At 40.1% G+C, this 14,872-nt stretch overlaps 1 protein-coding gene across 4 annotated transcripts in view; it reads right to left on the reverse strand.

The window, feature by feature from the left end:
* TWSG1 (twisted gastrulation BMP signaling modulator 1) overlaps window positions 1–14,872 on the reverse strand; it is a 90,418-nt gene extending 75,546 nt beyond the window's left edge. Inside the window, exons 1-2 of one of the 4 annotated variants that reach the window (XM_054587362.1) lie at window positions 14,805–14,872; window positions 12,718–12,874 (exon numbers count right to left, since the gene is read on the reverse strand). In XM_054587362.1, the coding sequence (XP_054443337.1) occupies window positions 12,718–12,840 (123 nt within the window). In that variant the 5' untranslated portion in view covers window positions 12,841–12,874; window positions 14,805–14,872. Of the gene's footprint in view, window positions 1–12,717; window positions 12,875–14,279; window positions 14,361–14,421; window positions 14,492–14,582; window positions 14,740–14,804 lie in introns of those variants that run through there. The other 3 variants (XM_054587360.1, XM_054587363.1, XM_054587364.1) reach the window with 3 other exon arrangements.

A 14,872-nucleotide genomic window follows, 5' to 3' on the forward strand; every position in this document is an offset into this window, starting at 1 on the left:
GCTAATGGAAATGTGGTTTCTTTTTAGGGTGACAGAAATGTTCTAAAATTAAATTGTGGCAATGGTTGCATAACTGTGAATACACTAATAATCACTGAATTGTACATTTAAATCTGTGACATGTATGGCATTAGATATTTCAATAAAGCTATTTTTAAAAAATCTAAGACACAGAGCATCCATCATAGACTCACACTAATCAGAGTTCCAATAAGGAAGACATTTTATATATAATATATATTCATATATATTTATAAATATAAACAATATATTTTATATTTGCAAATATATTCATATATTATTTTATATTATACATATATAGGTATACTTATATGTTACTTATATATTATGTGTTATATATAAATATATATATAAAAAAATACAGGGAGTATTCTAGTACTCAGCTCAAAATAAAATTACTCCTCTCAGAAAGATTCAGCCCTGACTCAGGCTCAGTGTGGCTCAGTTAGTCGGACATTATCCTGCAAAGCAAAAAGTTGCTGGTTTGATTTCTAGTCAGGACACAGGCCTGGACTGCAGGTTTGGTCCCTGATCAGCATGTACAAGAGGCAGCCCATCCATGTTTCTCTCTCACATTGATGCTTCTCTCCTCTTTCTTTCTCCCTCCATTCCCCTTTCTCTAAAAAATAAATAAAACCTTTTGAAAAAAATTCACAGGTGGCCAACACAATGGCCACAAAGAAGACCCACACCAGGTTTGTCCCCACTCCAGGTGTGGTCGTGTGCAATCCACGGTCCTGACACGTATAGGAGGCAATCGACTGATGCATCCAAGTTTCTCTCTCTTCCTTCTTCTCTCTCTAACACCAATGAAACAGGCCCTGCCTGGTGTAGCTCAGTGGATTGAGTGCCAGCCAGTGAACCAAAGGGTCGCCACTGGTTCGATTCCCAGTCAGGGCACATGCGTGGGTTGTGATCCAGGTCAGGTCCCCAGTAGGGGGTGCGCGAGATGCAACCACACATTGATGTTTCCCTTTCTTTCTCCCCTCTTCCCCTCTGTCTAAAATAAATAAATAAAATCTTAAAAAAATAAAACAAAATAAAAACAATGAAACAATATGTCCTCAGGTGAGAATAAAACAAACAAAAAACTCACACCAAGGATAAGGAGATAAAACTAAAAGTTTCCAGAGAGAAAAAAGAAAGAAACTAACAAAGTCACCTACAGAGAGAAAAAAAGCAGATTGTCATCAGACTACTCACCAGCAATATGGAATGCCAGTAATATGAAGACATTTGAGAAATGTCTTCAAAATTCCCAAGTAAAAGATTTTAACATAGATTCCATATTCAGGCAAATCACCAACATATAAGATGAAATAGAAAACATTTTCAAGATATGCAGGACCCAGAAAGTTATATTCTGTCTACTGATAAATAAATAAATAATTTTAAAAGGAAAGAGTAGGGCTACTAATATTCTCCTCTTAGCTCAAAAATCAAGAGATAATGGTTCTGGTTAATAAAACAAAGCAGAAAGGTTTAACTTATATTGCATAAACTAACAAGGTAGATGAGAAAAACTAAAAAGAGTGAAACAAGTATGGATGGATGGGGGTGTGGTAAATGAGATGTGTCCTAATACAGTAGAAAAGCAGTTTTAGATATATAATATCTAGAATTGATAAATTAAGAAATAGTAATATAAGCATATAATTAGCCATATGGCTAAAAATCAGTAAAAGAAATAAAAATGGAAGCCGTTATTAAATTAAAAGTGGTTCTACCTGGGTAACAGAATGAGGAGTAGGAAGAATTAGTCAAGGGATTTTTCATTATGTATCCGTTTAACAATTTCACTTTTTAAAGAGATCTTCATTACTCTAGTTTACAAAAATAGCAGAAAATAGTTTTCTTTCTTTCTTTATAAATGCATAGAACTAAAGGAAACTTTGAGATCACCCAGCCAACAAATTCATTTTACAGTTAAGGTGTGGAAGATTGTATTTTCCAAAGATGGCCATACAACTATAGCATATAAACATGATCGCTTTACAGTATGACACCCATGCTCTTCCATCAGAGTTGGGGCCTGTGTTCCCACTTAAATCCAGGTTGGCCTATAACTGGTGAAAGTAACACCATAACCTCTAAGGTAAAGCCATGAAAGGCAATACAGCTTCCCCCAGCTCTCTTCACGAGACCTGTATGTTGGAAGCCCTGAACAAACCTGTAAGAAATCTGGCTAGTCTCAAGCCAGCAAGCTGCAGAGGTCAAAGAGACTATTGACAGAGGAGAGAGGGGTGGGAGAGAGAGGGGACAAAGAGAGGGAGAGAGGGCAAAGACGGGGGCAGTGGGTGGAGAGAGTATTTCTAGCCCAGGTATTAAAACTTATCAGTGAGCCTTCAGATTCGTGAAATCCAATAGAGCAGCCACTAGTCAGTCACACATAGCTGCTATTTAAATTTAAGTTAATGAAATTAAATATAATTTTAAAATGTTTTTCAATAACACTAGTCATAGTTTAAGTACTCAGTAGGCACATGTGGCCAGTTCCTACTTACACTGAATAGGGCAGATGCAGACCATTTCTATCACAGAGGAAAGAACTGGTTCACAGCATGGCTTCAAATACTTCCAGCCTCCAGCCTTCACGCTGCCCCAGCTAATGCTGTGTAGTGCAAATTCATGGGCAAAATAAATGCTATTGTTTTCAGCCACTGATATTTTGGGGTAGTTTGTTATACAGCCATAGTAAGAGCAATACAAGGAAAGTGAAGCTCAGAATGCGAAATAATCTGCTAGAGTTCTAGGTTCCAGAAAACCGTCAAATTGTGGAACTAATCAGATTTCTTTTCAATGTCCAATAAACATTTGTGAATAAACAAACAAGAAAATTCTCAATACTCAAGACCTCCATTTAAAAAAAATTAATCTTTATTGTATTTTTTCCATTATCATTTAGTTCCCTTATACCCCTCTTCCCCCAGCAATCACCACCTGTTGTCCATATCCATGAGTCCTTTTAAGCCCTCTATATTTTTAACTTCAAATGATATGCCACAATGCACTGGAAGAGTTGTCTCTCTTGCTCCAGCAAAAAATTTGATGATTCCTGGCTTTCAAAGAACAGGAATCTGACAACTATTAGCACCTGTGAATTAGTGGTTAAAAGAAAAGGCATAGCTTCTTTCCAATGAGTTTACTAAGAATTGCCATTTTACAGGTGAAACTTCACTTGATTGCTTTTCACATTTATATAGTACTCTTTACTTTATAAAGTATTTTGCATTACAAATTTTTAAAATAAAAAGCAAACAAAAAACTTTGAGAATGTTTATCAATATTAACCAAAAGCTTTCTTATTTAAATACTCCCATATCAAGCAAAGTATTTTAATTATTTTTCCAAATACACTTCTCACAACCATTTTCCCCCCCACTATTCCCCCCCCCACCATCTTCCCCCCACCATTTTCCCCTGCCTCCCTCCCACCCCCCTCAATCCTTCCCCACCTTGCTTTGTCCATGAGTTCTTGCTATATGTTCCTTGACTTTCCCCTTTCCTTCTTCCCTCTTATCTCTGTTGGTTTCTTTACCTTTCAGTGTTGCTGGTCTTATTTTCCTTGCGTCTTTGTCTTGTTGGTTAGGTTCCACTTACAGGTGAGATCATATGGTATTTGTCTTTCGCCACCTGGCTTATTTTGCTTAGCATAATATTCTCTAGTTCCATCCATGCTGTCGAGAAGTGTAGTAGTTCTTTTTATCTTTCTGCTGCGTAGTATTCCATTGTGTAAATGTACCATTATTTTTTGATCCAATCATCTACTGATGGGCATTTAGGCTGCTTCCAACACTTGGCTATTGTAATTGTGCTGCTATGAACATTGGGGTGCATAGGTTCTTCTGAATTGGCGTTTTGGGATTCTTAGGGTATAGTTCCAGCAGGGGAATCACTGGATCAAAAGGCAGTTCCATTTTCAGTTTTTGAGGAAATTCCACACTGCTTTCCACAACGGCTACATCAGTTGCATTCCTACCAACAGTGTACTAATGTTCCCTTTTCTCCACAGCCTCACCAGCACCAGCTGTTTGTTGATCTGTTTATGATGGCCATTCTGACCAGTGTGAGGTGGTACCTCATTGTGGTTTTGATCTGCATTTCTCTGATGGCTAGTGATGCTGAGCATCCTTTCAAATGTCTCTAGGCCCTCTGTATCTCTTCCTTGTAAAAGCGTCTGCCCAGGTCCTTTGCCCATTTTTTGATTGGATCGTTTGTCTACTTGGAGTGGATTTGAGTGAGTTCTTTATATATCTTGGGAGATTAAACCTCTATATGATGTATCATTACCAAATATATTTTCCCATAGGATTGGCTGCCTTTTCATTTTGCTGATGTTTTCTTTAGCCGTGCAGAAGCTTCTTATTTTGATGAGGTCCCACTTGTTTATTCGTTCCTTTATGTCCCTTGCATTAGGAGACATATCAGTGAAAAAATTGCAGCGTGGGATATCTGAGAGTTCCCTGCCAATGTTCTCTGCTAGGACTTTTATGGTGTTGCGACTTATATTTAAGTCTTTTATCCATCTTGAGTTTATTTTTGTGTATGGTGTCAGCTGATGATCCAATATCAATTTTTTGCATGTAGCTGTCCAGCTCTCCCAGCAGCATTTGTTGAAGAGGCTATTATTGCTCCACTTCATGCTTCTGCCCCTTTTGTCAAATATTAGTTGCCCACATAGACCTGGGCTTATTTCTGAGCTTTCTATTCGGTTCCACTGGTCTATGGGTCCGTTCTTCTGCCAGTACCAGATTGTTTTGAATATAGTGGCTTCGTAATATAATTTGATATCCGGTATTGTGATCCCTCTTACTTTGTTTTTCTTTCTCAAAATTGCTGCAGCTATTCAAGGTCATTTATGGTTCCATATAAATTTTTGAAATGTCTGTTCTATTTCTGTGAAATATGTCATTGGTATCTTAATAGGGATTGCATTGAATCTATAAATTGCTTTGGGTAGTATGGACATTTTTATGATATTAATTCTTCCAATCCATGAGTATGGTATATGCTTCCATTTATTTGTGTCTTCCTTAATTTCTTTTTTCAATGTTGTATAGTTTCCTGCGTGCAGGTCTTTTACCTCTTTGGTTAAATTTATTTCTAAGTACTTTATTTTTCTTGTTGCTATATCGAATGGTATTTTTTTCTGATTTCTTCTTCTATTTCATTGCTGGTGTACAAAAATGCCTTTGATTTCTGAATATTTACTTTGTATCCTGCTGTTTTGCCAAATTCACTTATTAGGTTGAGTAGTTTTTTGGTGGAGTCTACAGGGTTTTCTAGGTACACTATTATGTCATCTGCAAACAATGATAGTTTTACTCCCTCCTTTCCTATTTGGATGCCTTTTATTTCTTTTTCTTGTCTGACTGCTGTGACTCTAGGACTTCCAATACGATGTTGAAAAGAAGCGGTGAAAGCGGACATCCTTGTCGTGTTCCCGATCTTAGTGGGAAAGCTTTTAGTTTTTGCCCATTGAGTATGATGTTGGCTGTAGGTTTTTCAATAAATGGCCTTTAATATGTTGAGGACTGCCCCATTTACTCCCATTGCTAAGTGTTTTGATGATAAATAGGTGCTGTACCTTATCGAATGCTTTTTCTGCATCTATCGAGATGATCATGTGGTTTTTGTCTTTCGTATTGTTTATGTAATGTATTACATTGACTGACTTGCGTATATTGAACCATCCCTGCATCCCTGGGATGAATCCCACTTGATCGTGGTGGATAATCTTTTCAATGTATTGCTGGATGCGGTTTGCCAATATTTTGTTGAGGATTTTAGCGTCTATGTTCATCAGCGAGGTGGGCCTGTAGTTTTCTTCCTCTGTAGGGTGTTTATCTGGTTTTGGAATTAGGGTGATACTGGCCTTATAAAAAGAGTTGGGAGTCTTCCCTGCTCTTGGATTTTTTGGAATAGTCTGAGAAGGACAGGGGTTAGCTCTTCCTTAAATGTTTTGTAAAATTCTCCTATGAAACCGTCTGACCCAGGGCTTTTGTGTGCTGGGAGTTTCTTGATGACTGCTTCAATTTCCCCAGCTGTTATGGGTCTGTTCAAGCTTTCTGTTTCTTCCTCCTTCAGTGTTGGAAGATTATACTTTTCTAGAAATTTGTTCATTTCATCAAGGTTTTCAAATTTCTTGGCATATAATTGTTCATAGTAGTTTCTGACAATCCTTTGTATTTCTGTGGTATCAGTTGTTATTTCTCCTCTTCCATTTCTGATATTATTTATTTGGGTCCTCTCCCTTTTTTTCTTGATGAGTCTGCTCAAAGGCTTGTCGATTTTATTTATCTTTTCAAAGAATCAAAGAACCAGCTCCTGAATTGGTTGGTCCTTTGAATTGTTCTTCTCGTCTCTATGTCATTCAGTTCTGCTCTAACCTTAATTATTTCCTTCTTTCTACTTGCTCTGGGATTTATTTGTTGTTGTTTCTCCAGTTCTTGACGTTGTAGTGTTAGGTCTTTCATTTGAAATGTTTCTATCTTTTTTAGGTACGCCTGTATTGCTATGAACTTCCCTCTCAGGACCGCCTTTGCTGTGTCCCATAGGTTTTGGACTGTTTTCTGTTCATTTTCATTTGGTTCCAGAAATTTTTTGATTTCTTCTCTTTTCTCATTATTGACCCATTCATTGTTTAATAGTGTACTGTTCAGTCTCCATGACTTTGCAAGTTTTTGAGGTCTCTCTTTGAGGTTGATTTCCAGTTCCAAGCCCTCATGGTCCGAGAAAAAGCTTCGTATTATTTCAATATTCCTGAATTTGCTGAGGCTTGCTTTGTGTCCTATCATGTGGTCTATGTTGGAAAAATTTCCATGCACATTTGAAAAGAATGTGTATTTTGCTTCCTTGGGATGTAAGGTTCTATATATGTCAGTTAAGTCCATTTGATTCAGTGCATCATTCATGCTGATGTTTTGCTTGATGTTTTCTTGATATCCTTGTTGATGTTGTGTTTGGAAGATCTGTCCATTTTTGGCAGTGAGGTGTTAAAATCCCCTACTATCAGTGTGTTGCTGATTATATATTTTTTGAAGTCGTCCAAGATTTTCCTTATATATTTGGGTATTCCTACATTGGGTGCATGTAAGTTTACAACATTGATGTCTTCTTGATAGATTCTTCTTTTAAGTATTATAAGGTGCCCCTCTGGGACTCTTTTTATGGCCTTTGTTTTGAAATCTATTTTGTCTGATATAAGAATTGCTACCCCTGCTTTCTTCTCTTGCCCATTTGCTTGGAATATTTTTTTCCATCCCTTTACTTTCAATCTGTATAGGTCTTTTGCTCTGAGGTGGGTGTCTTGTAGGCAGCATATGTGCAGGTCATGTTTTCTTATCTGTTCAGCTATCCTGTGTCTTTTGATTGGAGCATTTAGTCCATTTACATTGAGAGTTATTACTGATAGAAACTTATTCATTCTTTCTTTGTACCCGTGTTTTTCTTTCTCACTCTTTTCCTTCATCTTCTTAAACCAGTCCCTTTAGCATATCTTGTAGTGCTGGTTTGGTGGAGATGTATTCATTTAGCCTTCTGTTGTCTAGGAAACTCCTTATTTCTCTTATTTTAATTGAGAGCCTTGCTGGGTAGAGCAGCCTTGGTTGTAGGCCTTTGCTTTTCATTACCTGGAATATTTGTTGCCATTCCCTTCTGGCTTGTAGTGTTTCTGTTGTGAAGTCAGCTCCTAGCCATATCGGGGCTCCCTTGTATGTTACTACCTGTTTCTCCCTTGCTGCCTTTATGTTTCTTTGTCTTTGATATTTGCCATTTTAATAATGATGTGTCTTGGAGTGGGCCTCATTGGGTTCCTCTGGAATGGGGCCCTCTGTGCTTCCTGGACCCGTGAGACCTTTTCTTTCCTCTAATTGGGGAAGTTTTCCATCATTACTTTTTCAAAGAGGTTCTCTATCCGTTGCTCCTCTTCTTCTCCTTCTGGTATCCCTACTATGTGGATATTATTGTGTTTCAGGTTGTCCTGCATTTCCCTAAATGCCTCTTCATTCTTTTTGAGTCTTTTTCCTTCTCTTGCTCTTTCTGGGAGTTTTTTCCTACCTTATCCTCCATCTCACTGATTCAATCCTTGGCTTCATCTAGCCTGCTTTCGATTCCTTCTACTGTGTTCTTCAATTCAGAAATGGTATTCTTCATATCCTCTTGTGTCTTCTTGATAGTTTTTATGTCCTTTTCCAGGTTGATATATTTTGTTGTAAGATCTTGATAGTTTCTCTGCAGTTTCTCAGTTCTCTTTGAGCTGGCTGAGTTCACTGAGCTTCCTTAGAGCCACTGTTTTGAATTCAATATCTGGTAGTTCACTTGCCTCTATTTCATTTTGCTTTCTCTGTGGGGATTCCTCCTTTCGCCTTATTTGGGGGGAACTTCTTTTTTTTCCCAGTTTTGTGAGAGTCTTTTTTTTTTTTTTCTTTTTTCTTCTGCTTCAATTGATCCATCTAGATTTCCTGACTTTGTGGATTAAACTTCTATGGTAGTAGGCAGGTCTTTTATTTATTTATTTTTCTTTACTTTTCTTTCTGGGTCTGCAACTGATGGTGTCAGTTGTTGACCCCATCTGACCTTAGGCCGTTTGTTTGAGCCTTCCAGGAATCTACTGTCTGTGTCTATCTCCTGTGATTGTCAATCTGGTCACTTTGTCCTCATCTGTCAGGCTTACACAACACAGGGCAGAGTAGTGCCTCCTGATGGCGGGACTATTGTGCCCTTATAGGCTGCTGTCACTTAGGGCAGTAGTCCACCTGAGCAAGATGTAGATCGTGGACTGGGGAAGAGTCAGCACCAGGACTCCCCAATGCCTCTGTCTCCAGTCTCTCCTCGAGGGTCTCTGGGCAGCTCTGTGACTCCTTCGGCCAGGGATCCACTATTTCTGCAGACCACGGTGGAATCGTGCTCCTTCCAGCTCGCGCGCCCGTTTCTGCCTCTTTGGGGGCATGGTCTGCCTGCGCAAAATGGGGATTACGGAATGGCGAGGGAGTCTGCTCCGGGAATCTCAGATAATCCTCAAGTTCTTTTTCCCCAACCCCTCCGTCTCCAGTCTCTCCTCAAGGCTCTCTATGCAGCTCTGTGTGTCCCCTTTGGCCAGGGATCCCTCTATTGCTTCCAGCCAGTCTGCACTCAGCCCCCAGCCCCCATGCGCACAAGCTGTATGCGAAACGTGCAAAAGGCAGATTAATTGACTCACTTATGCCTGAGCGAGATGGTAGCTGCAGAGTGGGAGGTGAGTTATCACCGGGGCTCTGCTGGCCACCGTCTCAATTCTCTTCACAAAGTTTTCCTTACCAATCCTTCCTCAGGCACCAGCCCACTATACTGCCGCCTCTACCCAGAGATCAAGGAGGGCGGCTGCCACTGCAAATTTTTGCATTGGCCCTTTAAATGTCTCTTTGCATCTCCAGCCACCTGTCTCTGGCAGAGAGCACCCCTAAGCTTTTTGGTGTTGCGTTTTGTCTGTGTGTTTTCCTGGTTTCAGCTGCCATAGTCTAGGGATCCCCGTTTATGATTCAGACCCTGTTCTTCTTAGAGGGATCCAACTGGCTGGTTCAATGTCCCTCTGGTGCTGGCACCCATGGGCACCCAGTCCACCCTCTTGAGCCTCCACCCCACTTCTCACCCGTTCAGATGTGTGAAAGTTGATTCCCCTGTCTGTCTGCAGCTCCAAGACTCCTCTCCATCGTCCCATTGTTTTCCAGGTGATTTCTCCACTATTTAGTCGCAATTCCAGTTTGGTCTTGGGAGGAGGTCCAGGTGACTCCCATTCACTCCTCCACCATCTTTTTCAAGTATTTTAAATAAAATCTTATTTTTCATTATTTGAACTGATGGGAATTATGGACTTGCAGAGTCAAGAAATAATTTGGAATTGAAGTGAATTTCCACCTAAAAATGAACTTGATAGTGAGACTTTATTTCTATTTATGAATAATGAAGTTATATTGAAATAACCTGGGAAGGGGCACAGACTCCCCATCTCACCACAGCACAAAACTGAAATTTATATAGATCACAAAATCTTCAGCCAACATAAGCCTAAGTAGACATGCCATATCAAAACGTCCATGTGTAAAATTAGGTGATATTAAAGAATTACTGGTAATTTTTAAATTACTAATAGCTATGTGTTAACGAGTTCTTATCTTTAAGAGACAGCTATTAGAATCATGGTAGTAAATAGTAACAGGATTGCTTGAAATTTAAACAGAGCTGGGGTGGTCAGTGTAGGGGAATACACAAAAAACAAGGGTAACCATGAGTTAATAACTGCAGTTAACTACTATTCACTGTACCCTCATCTCTTCTGTTTGTGCTTGAAAATGTTCCGAGTAAAAAGTTAAACACCAACCATTCCACCAATTAGCATCTCTAGTTAAATGTTTTGGCTTGAAATGCAAAGAGTAACCAGAATTGAGGTGGTGGCAAACTGCACCTACATAAAGACTAGGTTTCCTGAAATTTTAACTATTACTGAGAAGAACCAAAATGTCAGAATTAAGCACAAAATGCCTCTGATCTATAAAAATCATTATTACTACTAGTACATACACACAATTGCTGTTACGCAGAATTACAGCAAGAGGTAGCTCACTCACACTTAACATAGAATTCTAGTATGTGTGGTTCCTGAATTTCTTAGCCAGCAGCCAATAACCAGAAGGGATGCTAATAAATACAGACACACAAAGAGCACAATACTGCTCATGGCTTAACAGGATGGTAAAAGAGAACAGCTATATAAGACATGAAGTTCACCACTAATGAACACAACTTGATGAAAAGTAATAACCAGTATGCTTAGTAGAAAGGCCACAGGCTTTGGAGTCAAACACAGACTACATTCTGCAGTCACTTACTAACTACATGAACCTAGCCAAATTACTTAACCTTACTTTTCTCTTCAAAAAATTAGTGGTAGGTACATCACTAGGCTTGCCTTGATTACAAAAAAGATAATTATCAAGTATGAGGTCTGCCCGGAAAAAGTCCAGCCATTGTTAATATAACGAGAATGGTTTACGTGGCATTGATGTAACCTGGCAGCCAAGGAGAGTGGACTGGAATGCTCATGTATAAACAATGATGACTTCACTGTACTAGTCAGTGGGGGCAGTAGACGCCATTAAGTGAACATGTGCACTACACAGCCGTCACATTCAAAACAACTGAGCGAGTAGAACAATGAATCTGCATCGAATTTTGCATTAAGCTTGAACATCCTCCTATGGAAACTACTTGGATGATTCAGAAGGCCACAGTACTGGCTGGTGCGGCTCACTGTCTCAAACATCAGTCTGCAAACTCGAAGGTTGCTGGTTCGATTCCTAGTCAAGGCACATGCCTGGGTTGTGGGCCAGGTACCCAGTTGGAGGTGTGAAAGAGGCAACCAGTCCATGCTTCTCTTGCACATCAATGTTCTCTTTCTCCCTCCCTCCACTCTCTCTAAAAATAAATAAATAAAATCATTAAAAGAAAGAAAGAGAGCCACAATTATGCGCAACTGGTGATTGGCAGCTTCGTCAAAACAACATGCCCACTCATGTATTAGGTCTCGTGCAGACTTTTTTGGCGAAACATCAAGTTACCCAGGTGACTCAGCCCCTCTACAGCCCAGATTTGGCACCCTCTGACTTCTAGCTTTTCCCAAAACTAAAACCACCTTTGAAAGAGAAGGGATTTCAGACTATCAATAAGATTCAGGAAAATACGATGGGACAGCTGATGGTGAATGGGAGAACTGTGTGAAGTCTCAAGATGCCCACTTGGAAAGGGACTGAGGCACTACTGTCCTATGTACAATGTTTCTTGTATCTTGTATCTTCTTCAATAAATGTCTCTATTTTTCATTACATGTCTGGCTACCTTCTGGACAGACCTTGTACCTGAGAAGCCAATTTTCCAATCCCAGATGACAACTTTCTGCAACTCTGTGAGAAACCATGAGCCAAAACCACCCACCTCAACTGCTCAAAGATTCCCAACCCTAAGAACCTGCATAAAATAATAAATGTCTACTGAATTAAATTGCTACATTTGGGGGTAACTTCTTACATATAATAGACAACTAATACATTACATGTAGGGTACAATTTTTCTACTATTTGACTAAATTTTTTGCTAAATATGGTTATTGAGTCTCTTTGCTATGTAAACTAGATTATAAAAGAGAAACCCTTTAATTCATCTGAACAGAGTGCTTATCATATTGTAATGCATGTTTATAAAGCTGTTATTTTCAATACTGAACTTCTTGTATTTGACTTTGTGTGCAAGAGAACTATGGATGCAAAAGTCCAGACCACTGTGTTATGGTTCAGAACCTCAGGCCCTCACCTAATATGCTGTATTATACACACACACACACACACACACACACACACACGTGCGTGTGTACACTCTCTATAGGGTCTGGCACAAATGGCCCTTTTTTTATTACAAAATCTTTTATTACAAAATTATAAGCATGTGTAATTCTGTAACATAACAATATTGTCTTCAAGCATATCACATGACATTTTAGATGAAATGTTCAAATTAAAACTATAAATTATTACACCTATATTATTACCCTACCAACCACACTCAAGCAGGCATTACTTCTGCCAGACCCTATATATCTGTATATATGTGCTCTATATCTGCTCTACAATATATTTTAATATTAATAAAAAGTACTCTTTGTCCTACCTGAATAAGACATTTGCTCACATCGCTAGCACAGAGTGCTTTGTTACAACTCAGTGATACAGGAATCCATGTCAGGAACACTATGAAGGCTAGGGTAAGCATAACAACAGAATGTGACTTCATGTTTCTTCAAAGACAATCAGTAACTCCCAGGATGCTAAAAAAACAAACAAACAAACAAACAATGAACCTTTAATTCAAAGGTAGGCACTAGGGTAAAAACAAATACAAAAATGAAAAACAACACAAACCAAAAATCATTGTCAGAAGATTTTTGAGTGACAATTTAAAGGTCACTCAAAGAAATATCAAACATGAAAAAAAAAAAGGCCCCTACAGTTTTACACAGTAATGTTTTGTTGGCTATCTTCAAAGATCTAGAATACTAACATTTCTGAGACTACCTAGAAATGGTGACTGTGAAAATTAAAGTGACTATACATATATGTATGTATATCTATGTCATCAGTAACATACGGGTACATCAAACAAATGACTAGTTTCAAAACTGCACTGCTACTATTCACCCTTAGTTTTAGACCCATTGTTCAATTATATGCCTATATAAAAAACATTAATATTGTATTATAATTTAACAATCTTTTAACTCCTAGAATTAAAACAAATTTTTAAAGTGGAAACTATTCTAGTAATGATGACTTTCTCAGTGTGTCCTAACATAATTAGAATAAAGCAGCTCAAAAAGAAGCTGACAGTCATTCCTTCAATAACTTAGCAAATAAAACAGTATAGTAAATTATTAACTGCATTGTGAACTCTATTAAAATATGAAGCTCTTCTCTTGATTCTATACCATGGGTACCATAGAGTCTTCAAAGTTAGTAAAACGATATTACAGTTTAAAAAGAAAAAGACTGGCACAAATTCTAACAGTGGTTAAACAACTCCTACCCCCAGATAGACAATGAAAATAAATGACTACTGATATAAGGTTAAAAAGTGCGTTTATGAGGCCTTTATAATTACTGTAAACTATTATACTATTACGAAGTACAATAAAGTAAAAACAATAGGTGAAAAGAATAAAGGGCTTTGTACCCCGTGTGACTCAATTTTGGAATGAGAAAGCCCTGGTGACTGCTACTGAGACCGTTAGTAACCCAATTATCTAATTTATTTAACAACACGTTGCCAAGTCGACTGATTTTTGGAGCCACCAGTACATATCTGTGGAGGCCAAGGAAAAGTATTTAAAAACTAACTTTTCCAGGACTAGTTTTCATCTTACAACTACCAAGGAGGGGATTCCCCTCCCTCCCCCAATGTCTTATCGTACTCCCAAAATCTTACTGGGAAAATATTCAATAAACCGGGGTTTGTACTAAGCAGGCAGCATAATTATTTCAGGGGCTTTTTGGTTATTTTCTCGGTTAAAAACAATACCCCATCAAAACTGTTTTCACACACCGTGACCACTTCCTCAGGCTCTGGCGACCTGTGTGTAATCCCTGAAGGAGACGGCAGCCTTTGTGCCGCTGTACCGAGCCCCTGCTGCCCGGGGAGGAGGCAGAGGCAACGGCGGCTCTTCACCCCGAGCTCACCAACGCGCGGCTGAGCAGGACAAGGCCACGAATGCCCGGCATTAGCGATACAGGAGAGGGTGCTGCAGAGGCGCCGCTGGCTCGTGACGCCAGAGCCGCCCCAGCCTGGGTGCCCACGCCCAGCACCCGCCAAAGGCCGTACCCCGACTTTGTCCTCCGCGTAGGCGGGGCTGAGACTGCGTGCGAGCAGCTCCGTCTCTCCCGGCTCCCGAGTAGCCCGCCCCAGCCACGGCCTCCAGAGGCCCGAGCCCTGGACCCAGACCCTCCCGGCCGCAGAGCTAGCCCCGGCCCGCTTCCGCTCACCGTGCGCCGCGGCACCGCTACGCGGCCTGGCCCAAGTTCCCCAGAGGGACTGTCCAGTCCGGTCGCGCCGCGGGGCTGTGCGAGGGAGGCAGGCCGCGCCTCCGCGCAGTCCCTCCGCGCAGCGCCAGCGAGCTTCGGCCAACTTAAAGAGACAAGCCCGCCCGCTCGCAGCCTTCCTTGCCCGTGCACCCGCCCCCGCCCTCGCCCCCGCCCTCGGCTCACCACGCATCCCGCTCCCTCCGCCCTCCCTCAGCTCCCCGCCGCCGCCGTAGCAGCTCCCGCCAGCAGGC

This window comes from Pteronotus mesoamericanus, unplaced genomic scaffold (genome assembly GCF_021234165.1).
Source record: "Pteronotus mesoamericanus isolate MK-2021 breed Mesoamerican mustached bat unplaced genomic scaffold, CSHL_Meso_final scaffold_118, whole genome shotgun sequence".
Lineage (NCBI taxonomy): Eukaryota > Metazoa > Chordata > Mammalia > Chiroptera > Mormoopidae > Pteronotus > Pteronotus mesoamericanus.